The sequence below is a fragment of the Dryas octopetala genome, chromosome 9 (assembly GCF_963921425.1).
Source record: "Dryas octopetala chromosome 9, drDryOcto1.1, whole genome shotgun sequence".
Lineage (NCBI taxonomy): Eukaryota > Viridiplantae > Streptophyta > Magnoliopsida > Rosales > Rosaceae > Dryas > Dryas octopetala.
This window is the reverse complement of record NC_141374.1, coordinates 6,866,666-6,877,396: the sequence shown is the minus strand read 5'-3', so window position 1 is coordinate 6,877,396 and position 10,731 is coordinate 6,866,666. Positions and strand designations below refer to the sequence as shown.

Here is a 10,731-nt window from a genome sequence, read left to right as displayed (position 1 = left end):
CACTTGGTTGTTTTTTTTTAATTATCATCTTTGAATGACGAACTAAAAATTAATAATTTAATTCATTGAATTACATTATAGTGTGGGCTCCAACAATGTAGTCCCTCTCTGTTCAATTTATTAAGTACTTGAATTGAGAGCTTACTTGAATTTATCTTTCAAAATTAATATCACATATGTAAGCTGATGAGTCTTCTTGCTCCACCAGCTTCCCCTAGCTTCCTACTTCTACAAAGCACATGACACCAGCACAATGCTTTCTTGCAAAACCCAGTTGGTGAATCTGTAAGATCGTTTTTTACTTTGCTAGTATGCTTGTTATAGGTTCTCTGCTTGATGAGTCTTCTTCAAGTGCGCAAGTTTTCAAGTTTTGTTCTTGGTCTGTGCTTTGGCTGCTCTGGTTTTGGTTAAGTAGGCAGTTATAGTTCGCTGATGGTTTATTGATATGTAAATTTGTTTGTTCTGAGTTGCCTTAGCTTTTATTACTCATATGTGATTGCAATTGGAACTCTTTTTCATCTGGGTGTGTTTACAAAAATGGAGAGGGTGAGGAATATCAATTGGGACTCATATGTCCAATTAAGGGTCTTTCTACAAAAGGGTTTTGAATTTTGGCAATGAAATGATGAAGGGTCATTGCAAGATCGATCTTGGTATTTCAAACTTTCAATGGAATAGTAGCCATGGGCATGTGCATATTTGTATTTGTTTCCCGGTATAAATAATGGGTAGCACATGCATAAATTAATGAAGGTTGCGTTAAGATTAGCCTTTAGGTCCTATTTGTTTACTCAACTTCTTAATTACAGTACCTTCTACCACCAAGATATTATTGCCCCAGTGGACAATTGGCGAAAAGATTTGCAGCCTGTACTTGCCTTCCTTCACCTATTCATGTGTTTGTGATTGTGTGTGCGAGTGCATGTGTTTGCATGTTAGGGCTTCCTAAGTTGTTATTTTTTTTATATATTTTCCTTCCTCATAATTTTTCTTAGTCTCTGTAATCACTTTTTACTTCCAGAACAAAAAAACGGACTATAAATTTGTAATTCTGATGACCTATTCTATTATTTGAATTCCTATGTTTACTAAAGTAGATTGTAAGGCTTTGACCTTGCTACATTCTCTAGGTTCTTAAAAAGGTCCATGGAGGGCGAAGCTAGATCTGTTTTTGTGATGGTGTTTTTTTTTGCGTGGCCCAAATGTTGGAGCATTATATGAAGTAAAAATCCAGCAAGGAGGAGAAGTCTTGGGCAAAGTACCAGATGAACATTGGAATCACTTTGAGGGTGGGAGATTTTGCAGCTCCTCCAAATTTTGTCTATTTCTTAGCATCTCCTCCAAATTCTGCCATAGGCTAGAAGCGAAGTCACTCCGAAAACCATGCCCAACCCATTGCGTGGTTTTTGTTTTTGACACAAAGACAGGAACATTGGAATCATTGAAGCCACCTGTAGCATTTAAACCACATGGAAATGTTATTTCTGCATATGGCAAACTTTATTTTGTTTCATGTCCCCGAAGCGGTACAATAATGGCAGATCCATTTTTGGGAAAATTATTGGGTGTATCCGATACATCGTTACGTGGTATATCCGATACATCATCACATAGTGTAACTAATCTAACATGTAAGGGTATTATTAGACGGTATATTTATATTAGTAGGGTATAATATTAATAGTATCCACTTATATTATGACACGTTAGATTGGTTACACTACGTGACGGTGTATCGAATACACAAAATAATTTCTCTATCTTTAGAGCAATATGATGCATCCACTGAATCTTGGAAGCCTCTATCTTCTTTTCCATCCTACACTAAGCAATGGTCCAACATGCAGATAGTTGGTTATGAAGTTTGTTATGGCTGCATTTTGGTTTCATTTTCTGGCGGCAAGCGATTATTTGAATTCATGGTTTTTCATATAACTAGTAGGCCAAATGACGTTTTTGGTCCTTGTATTATGGATGAGTTGTACTTTGGTCCCCGTCATTTCAATTCGAATTTTTTAAGAACCGTAGTTCTATTAATGTTGCAATCAGCTCCAATCCGTCGAAATCATCTATTTCGGAGCCAATCAGAGGGTGCCACGTTAGCATTTTTCATCTCGATTTTGACATTGGACCTGATTGCGATATTATGAAAACACGATCCTTAAAAAATTTAAATTAAAATGACGAAGACCAAAGTGCGACTCATTCATAGTACAAGAACCGAAATGGTCTTTTTGCCTAACTAATAATACATGGCATGAAGTCAATATATAAGGATTGTAGACCTTATTTTCCTTTCCGGGGCAGGGCAGTGATTGTAGACAATACTATGTTTGCATTATCTAGATCTTATGGGGGCAAGAATATAGAATTCTGTTTTAGGATGGATTCAAAGGATGATGGTCATATTTTCTATTCTCTAGACAAACCATTCTTGTTGGAAGGCATAGACCAAGATCCTTGGGATGAGTGTACATTGGAAACAGAGTATCTGGTTCAGTGGGGGACTTTGGAATTTTGTCTTGTCCAGACTGTCCATTGCGACTCAAACCGCTGTTGTCAATCGATCAATCAGGACCACCACATTCCAAATTGTCACTCAAGGAGAAGCTAGAAAACATATCAAGACCCTACATTCTACTTTCCGTGATGTGTGCATTCTGGATGATGGTGGCTTCACTATTTGTTTCAGGATGATGATGGACCTTGACACAGCCACATGATCAATCAGCCACATCTCACATTGTCATCAAATCCACGAACATTATCATTCCCACAGTATGTCTTTTCTTATCAATTGTAAACAAATCTCCAAAATCCACTTCTTATAATTTGGTGGCTTTGCCATAATGCTATGTTGATTGATAATCAACTGGGGGTGAGCAGAAGGAGCTGGGAAACAAAACAAAAGAAGCGGTTTTTTTTTTTGAAAAAGAAATAAGGATAAAAGCTGAAAGTGTTAGAAGTTGGGGTAGATTAATTTGGTAATTCAGCTGATAAAATAAAATAAATTAATATAAATAAGTTCGGAATAACATGAATATTACACAGCGCCTCCCAAAGTTTAAACTATCAGCTAGTATACAAGCCAAAAAAAAAAAAAAAACCAATGTACAAAACAAAAAACACATTAAAATATATGCACCAACGTACAGAGAATATTAGTGTTATGAAACTTCTTATTAAGGAGGTTGATGTGATTTTTAAAATGTAAATGAAGGTACAAGAAATTAATGATATATAATATTGATAGCTAGTTGTGTATAGAACTCTAATTAATTATGTAGAACCACAAGTACAAGTTTATCACGTACGTTTATAATTTTCCTTTTGCAAGGGGAATCAAATCAACACAAGTTTTGCAAGAATTTCCTCAATGTTGTTATGAGAGCTTCCCCCTTCATTGATTGCCACTTCAGCTAATTCCTTCCACCTTGATGAAGCCTTTCTAATCCCCATCCCTTTTTCCTCTTCCATGACTTGCCTAATACACATAGCTATTTCTTCTTTTGTAGCAACCCCTTTCTCATCATCCACCTTGACTCTAACTCCTATTCCCCACACATTCACAACAAATTTGGCATTCATTGATTGATCAGCTTGTTGTGGCATTGCCACCATTGGTACACCCAAGCTCAAACCTTCGAGCGTCGAATTCCATCCACAATGAGTAACAAAGCATCCTACGGCCTTATGAGCCAAAACTTGCAGCTGATGGCACCAACTCACAACAAGACCTTTCTCATCAGCTGATATCATATCCTCTACAAAGTTGTTAGGGAGCTTTTCTCTTTCTGATTCTCTAACTACCCACAAGAAATGCAAGTTCATGTTCTTTAGAACCCATGCTAGCTCCTCCATTTGTTCTTTTACTAGGATTGCCACGCTTCCAAACGATACATAAACAACTGAGCCTGTTTCCTTAGAGTCTAGCCACTTGATGCAAGTCTCCACATGAGGTTTGAAGATGCTGAGACTATAGTCTATCATCATGTGCTTTGATGAAATTGTTGGTCCTATTGTCTTAACTGGCCAGTCCTGGCTTCTCATCCATTTCACTACCTAAATAATGTATGGAATTTAGCAACAATTAATTAATACTTAATTGACAACATTAAAAACAAGATGTTATATATGCATGCATCAAATGTGGCTGATTTTAGCCTTGGTCATCAAGTAATTAAGAAAAAGTACACCTGAAGTAGTCACCTTATCTTCCAAGTGATCAAAAGAATTGAAGAAGAGCCATTTCACTTGTCGGAAATTTGCGAATTGATTCACCATCAAGTTAAGTATAGTTGGGTACAAGGGTGAGCCAATATCATGGAGAAAAGATGGTACATCATTAGTCCCCATAGGCACTGGCAAGGACGGCATTAGTATTGTCGCGGTAGGGCCTTCTTCTAAGGGAAATTTTAATACCCCTTCATGGACGTGATGATAGATGGCGGTAAGCGCACATGATTGTGTAAAAAATGGAGCTCCATCTATGCCTTGCTGTTGTGCTACATCTAAAGCCCACGGCATAAGTGAGTCATAAACCAAGAACTTGACTACTGCTGGGTTACTACTACTTGTATTATTCTTGATGTTGGTGATGAGGTTGGCTAAAGTTTGTGTTGTTATCTTTCTGAAACGCTCAAAGAACTCGGCAACAGTTTCTGATTTTTGAACATGTTCGGAGCCATCCGAAATATGTTCCACCTTCAAATTAGAGCTAATTGCTTGTGCTTGGGGTTCTTGCAATTGCAATTTCAAGGACTTGCTAGCAGAGATGGTAGTGACTATTGTGACACTAACTCCCTTGGAGGAGGCTAGGCGTTTGGAGAACTGAAGCATTGGGTTTATGTGACCCTGGAAAGGTTGTGGGAATACTAGGATATGAATTTTTGCAGCAGCCTCTTGTAATTGTTCCTTCTCCATTATTTTCCTTGGAAAGTGGAAACCAACTAGATCATGGGAATTGTGAATTTGAATTAAGGAGATAATGAGCACGACTGGGAGATAGAGGATTAGAACTCGTAAGTTGTAACTTATGGGGGATCACGGGTGAGGGGGAAAAAAAAGTAATAAAAAACGTAATTTTTTTTATTTTTTATTTTTTAAATTTATGTCATTCATTAGATCTAAATATCTAATCTAACTATCTAAGGGCCAAAATTTTACGACCGCATTCATCTTTCTGTCTTTCATGTGCAACAGAGCCGGCCCTCTAAATAACATTAAATATGAAATTTAGGCACGGATGCACGTTGTGGGCTAGGCGGTTAGTCTAGTCCTAATATATTAATTGACCAAAATAGGCCGGCAAACGCGAGAGAGAGAGAGGTGCCTCCGCCACATGCGGAAGGAAAGAAAATAAAAAGGAATAAAGTGGTTGCTGCCTTGCTGGGAGCATGTGCGGAAGGGCCACATGGCAGCTGCAGATTGGAGAGAAAGTTGATTAATCAACTCAAGTGGAAGCTGCATGTGTTCAATTTTATTATATACCCAGCCAATGATTAAATAAATTCCTCACTTTGCATACTATTCCTAGTTATATATTTTTTAATATTTTCGTATATTTTCTTACAAGTTAAAATCTATAAATTAATTATTTGAAGGGAGACTTAGAGTCCAATCTATTTTATGAGTCTTTCTTAGATTAAGACCGGTAGTGGTTTATGATTTTTAATTAAGTCCTTTTATTTTTCTTCTTTGACGGTTTTATGGTAGGTTTTAACGTCCAAAATCTCGGAGTTAAAACTTAACATAAAGCCGTTAAAGAAGAAAAATAAAAATAAAAAAACTTAATTAAAATCAAACCATTGAAAATGTCTCAATGATATCTTTAAAATCATCCCAATCAATTTTATGTCCTACTTAGAAGAAACAATGATATTTCTAAAGCTAGTATAAAGCTGGTTGGAAATGCTTATAATTAACTTCAAATTAAGTCTGCCTAGCTCAATAGAAGTACTCTTATAGTCTTATATATTAAGGCTTATTTGCTCATTTGCCTTTTGATTTTTAGGTTCTTTTTCACTTTACCCTCTCATATTTATTTATATCATATATTTATATCATATAACCCCCTGAACTTTTATGTCGTGTCCCACATTATTCGATTCCGTCAACTCCGTCTTAACTTCCGTTACAGATGCTGACGTGGCGGGGTAATATAGTCTTTTCAGCCATAAAATATAGTTAAAATTTTATTTAAATTAATAAAATAATAAAACTTAAAATTAGAATAATATTTTAAATATAAAATCTTAAAATTTAATTAAATATAAATTAAAAAAAAAACCCAATGCCCTCCCCCCACCCACTGCATATGCCGACCAAACCCTTCCCCCACACCCTCCCCCACCCAGCCCATCCCCTTCCCCTCCAACACAGCCCCAGCCCCGATCCACCTCTCCCCCCACCGCAGCCCCTCTCATTTTCTCTCCCTCTCTTTCTTTTTTTCTATCTTTCCCTCTCCTCCCTATCTCTTTCTCTCTCTTCGCAGCCATGGCCGCGACGAAATCGGGTCGAGTTGGACCTTGATTTGGTGTGGCACGGTGGCAGCCATGGTATTCTGGCTTCGCACGTCGACTGGGTTTCGCACCCTGTGCCTCACATCTCTCTGTTTTGTATTTCCCTTTTGATTTTTTGTTTAAATTTTAAGTTTTAAGTTTTTATTTTTCAGTTGTGATCAAATTGATGGATTCTATTTAGTGGTCGAATTTTGGTTCTATAGTGGTTTTGGAGCTGTAATTTTGATTGGGGTTTTGGTGGATTGATGGTTTTGCTGATTTGAGCATGATAACCCAGAAAAAGAACCAAAAAATGCTCATTAACCAGTGAGCATTTGGTGAAGAAATCCAGTGAGCATTTGGTGATTTGAATCATCAAGATGCAAAGCAGAGACCGAGATGAGAACAGAGGGAGGGATGAGGAGAGAGAGAGAGAGAGAGAGAGAGAGAGAGAGAGAGAGAGAGAGAGAGAGAGAGAGAGAGAGACAGAAGGAGAGAAATGAGAGGAGGTGCGCGGCTGACGAGGATGGTGGTCCGGCTGATAGGGGAGGGAGGGAGGGTGAAGATGGTGGTGGTGGGGTTGCTGTCGGTGGTGGAAGGGAAGCAAGAGAGGGGTGTATGTGTTTTGATGATTTTTTGTTTATTTATTTTGTGTTAATAATTTTTTAGTTTTATTTTTATTATTTAAAATGGGGAAGGATTGCCAACATGGAGTGTTGGGTCCCACAAATCCACAACATGGCACAAACATGGCAAATGCTGGTCTTATGTGGGTGAAAAAACGATATTACCCCGCCACGTCAGCATCTGTAACGGAAGTTAAGACGGAGTTGACGGAATCGGGTAATGTGAGACATGACATAAAAGTTCAAGGGGTTATATGATACAAATAAATATGATGGGGCAAAGTGAGAAAAAACCTAAAAATCAAAGAGTAAATGTACAAATAAGCCATATATTAATTATAATTTCTAGTAGCAGGCTAACTTACAGTTAACCTCATAAAATTAAGCAAACTTGTTTTCATTTTACATGTATTATTACACGAATAATTAACATGCAAAAAAAATGATGTATATTATTTTTGTTCTACGTAAATGTAGATGTACATTGTAACTGATAGTGAGTTGTAATAGTCAAACAATAACAATCGAGTTATAAAAAAGCGTTTAAATATTTTGAGTTGAGTGTGTACGTAAAAACTTTTAAAGTGAATGCTCGACACAACTACTTTAAAAGTGAATGGTCAACGCAAAAACTTAAAAAGTAAACGTTCAATGCAAAAACTTAAAAATAGGCCAAATTTTGGTTTTTCTCCCTATGGTTTGGGCCAATTTTCACTATAGTAGCCAAGGAATAAAATTTCGGGTTTCGAGGAAATTTCGATGGAAATTTCGACGGAAATTTCGAAGATTTTTAAATTTCGACAAAAATTAGATGGAAACGATGGAAATTACTATTAAAATAAGGAAATTTTGAATGAAACTTTACCATATGTTTATTTAACATATTATCTACTACATTGATAAAAAATATTGAAGAAACTAAATTATATGGTAGGTTTCATGTGATATGTGATGAATATAATGCGTGCTGAAAGCAAATATTGTTAAATAAAATTAATATAATGAATAAATAAAATTAGTATATTTTTTATACTCTATAATCTATATACTAAACCTAATACTTTATATGCCCTAATATTACATTAAACCCTAGATATTTTATATTCTTTAAGATATGATATAAGATATTAGTATTTATGCCCTTTAGAGTATTTTTTATATAGAAATGTATTATGATTTAGGGTTTAAAAATAATTAAACGAAATTCCAAAAGAATCAAGCGAAACCCCAAATTCTTTTTTTTCTTTCCAATTGCCCAAAGACCTCAAACCTTAATCAACCCTAAACTTTTTTTTTTTTCTCTTTTTTTCTTTTCTTTTTTTCCTTTTTTTTTTTTTTCTTTTATTCCTTTTCTCTTTTTTTTTTTTTTCTTTTCTTTCCTTTTCTCTTTTTTTTCTTTCCTTCTTGGGTTCTACAGTGTACTTGCCAAAAATGAAAAAAATATGGCATGTCACGTGTGTGGTCATTACTCGGCAATGCCGTTTTGGACACACCAAAATGGTAAACATTTCAAAATTTAGTAAAGGCATTCCTATGATAATGTTTAAGTTTGTCAATGGCTCAATAGTCAATGCTCAGTGTTTTCCACTTCTGCCCGTGAGTGGTCAGTTGGTCACTTTGTACTTTTCTTTTTTTCATTTCTTTCCTTTTCTCTTTTTTTTCTTTCCTTTCTGGCTTCACTTTCTTCTTCAGTTTTTCCTTTTCATTTCTCTCTCTCCCAGGCGCAGCCAGTCGCATCCAAGCCAAGAAGTTAGTCCTTCTCATTTCTCTATGCCAGTCGCTCTCTTCTCTCTCCGGCCTCTTAGTTCCAGTCGCTCTTTTCTCTCTCCTCGCTCTCCCTCCCCCCGATCTCTTCCAGTCTTCCTCAGTTTCTCCTTTTCTTCGCCGATCTCATCCTCCTTCTCCTCTCCCTCCCTCTCTTGGCTGCCCAGATCTGGAAAAATGGTGGTCCGGTCACACGCCAGCAAGGAGAAGATTTCTGTGAGCGAAATTTCGATAATTTCGGCGAAATATTGACGAAAAAGTGACGAACTCGTGTGAAAATTTCCATATCCCCCAAAAACGAAATTTAACTCCTTGATAGTAGCTTCGATTGTGCCAATTTTTTTTCATATAGTTTCGAATAGTTGCAATTAATTTGAGGACACATGCATAACTTTATTAATTTAATCAATAAAAAAATATGTGACATGGACGATTCAAGGTATTTTAGGTAGTGACAATAGCTAAACCACCTAAAACCCTAATATATCCACCCTCATGTGCTTCACCTAATATTTTTGTCAAACAAAATTGAAAGAACTATGGATGTGTTCTCAAATTGCAACCATTAGAAACCTCCATGGACAAAATTGGCATAATTGAAACTACATGGATCAAAGCAAAAATGTTTAATTTAGTCTAAAAAATAATAGTAAATTATATCATAATACCAAACCACTAATAAACTTGATATAAAGGCCAGAGCTTAACTTCATAAGTTGGTGTAAAGTACAGCTTCTGAATGCTTTACAGATGCACTTATTGTATTTTTATAGAAGTATTTTTGCACAGATGCACTGATTTCGCTGATACACTTGCTACATGTTTATATATGCACTTGAGTTTTTTTACAAATGCCCTGATTTTTTTCCGAATTCACTGGGTTGACCTTTATTTGAATTTTAACTTTCAGCTCAAGTACTTACTTGGCAAGTTATCTTTTAGATCAACAATTTTAATTGTCAGACTCAACAATCTAATAGACTCCAAAAATAAACCCTCGACATATAAATTTAAAAATGGACTAGAAACTTTTCTGAGCACCTCCTAATTTGTTCACTTATTTTCTGATTTGACCTTATAAAAGACAAATCCTTAATTTTTTTTTTTGTGTGCTTCTTTTAACGAATCTCAACGTTATTCTTTAGAATCTTATTATCCATTCTCACCACATTCACATTATTCTTAAGAATTTTATTATCCTTTCTCACCACATTCATATAGATTCCGGAAGTTTTTAATATATATAGATCCAAGGTATAATAGATTTACCAGTTATAAACTTATAAACGCAAATTAAAATTCTTACGGTAGGAATTCACATACTATGAAAAGTACCTTTTTAACCCTTGCATAGGCAGGTTCACGTTATAACAATAGGATTTAAATTTGTAAATCATCATCGAATCCATTCATACAACATATGGATTCCAAGAAATTACGAAACTCATCTTGAAAGTGAAGTCACGACGAGCCGAGTAGAATTGAGCATCTCCACTTGTACCCCTTTTCCTAAGCTACGTTCCATTACTTGGGAAGTGGAGTGGTATTTGGGGGATTGTAATTAAACTAGAAAGGGGGACAAGAAAAGAGGAAACAAAAAAAACAGAACCAAGAGAGGCACCTGTGGTACTGGTATGGGACACTCACTTCTGGATCTTAATTTCTTAAACTAACATATGGTAGGGTACTATTCCAACTAAATGAACTCAAAATAGAAAAACATAACCCATCCCGAGTTCAAGTAACGTGGATGGGTGGGGTAAGGCTAGATATCCTAAGTTCGGAAGAAAAAGAAAAACATATGTTAACCGAAACACTCTACTCGTGCATAAATTGATGTC

General features: G+C 35.9%; 1 protein-coding gene across 1 annotated transcript; it reads right to left on the bottom strand.

The window, feature by feature from the left end:
- Nucleotides 1–3,333: 3,333 nt before the first annotated feature.
- On the bottom strand, nucleotides 3,334–4,986 carry LOC147273502 (mogroside I-E synthase-like). Its single transcript, XM_086227809.1, has 2 exons — nucleotides 4,210–4,986; nucleotides 3,334–4,062 (listed from the first exon to the last, which is right to left on the bottom strand). The coding sequence occupies exons 1-2, from the start codon at nucleotides 4,921–4,923 to the stop codon at nucleotides 3,343–3,345; spliced, it is 1,434 nt and encodes a 477-aa protein (XP_086083935.1). The 5' UTR covers nucleotides 4,924–4,986; the 3' UTR covers nucleotides 3,334–3,342.
- Nucleotides 4,987–10,731: the final 5,745 nt, after the last annotated feature.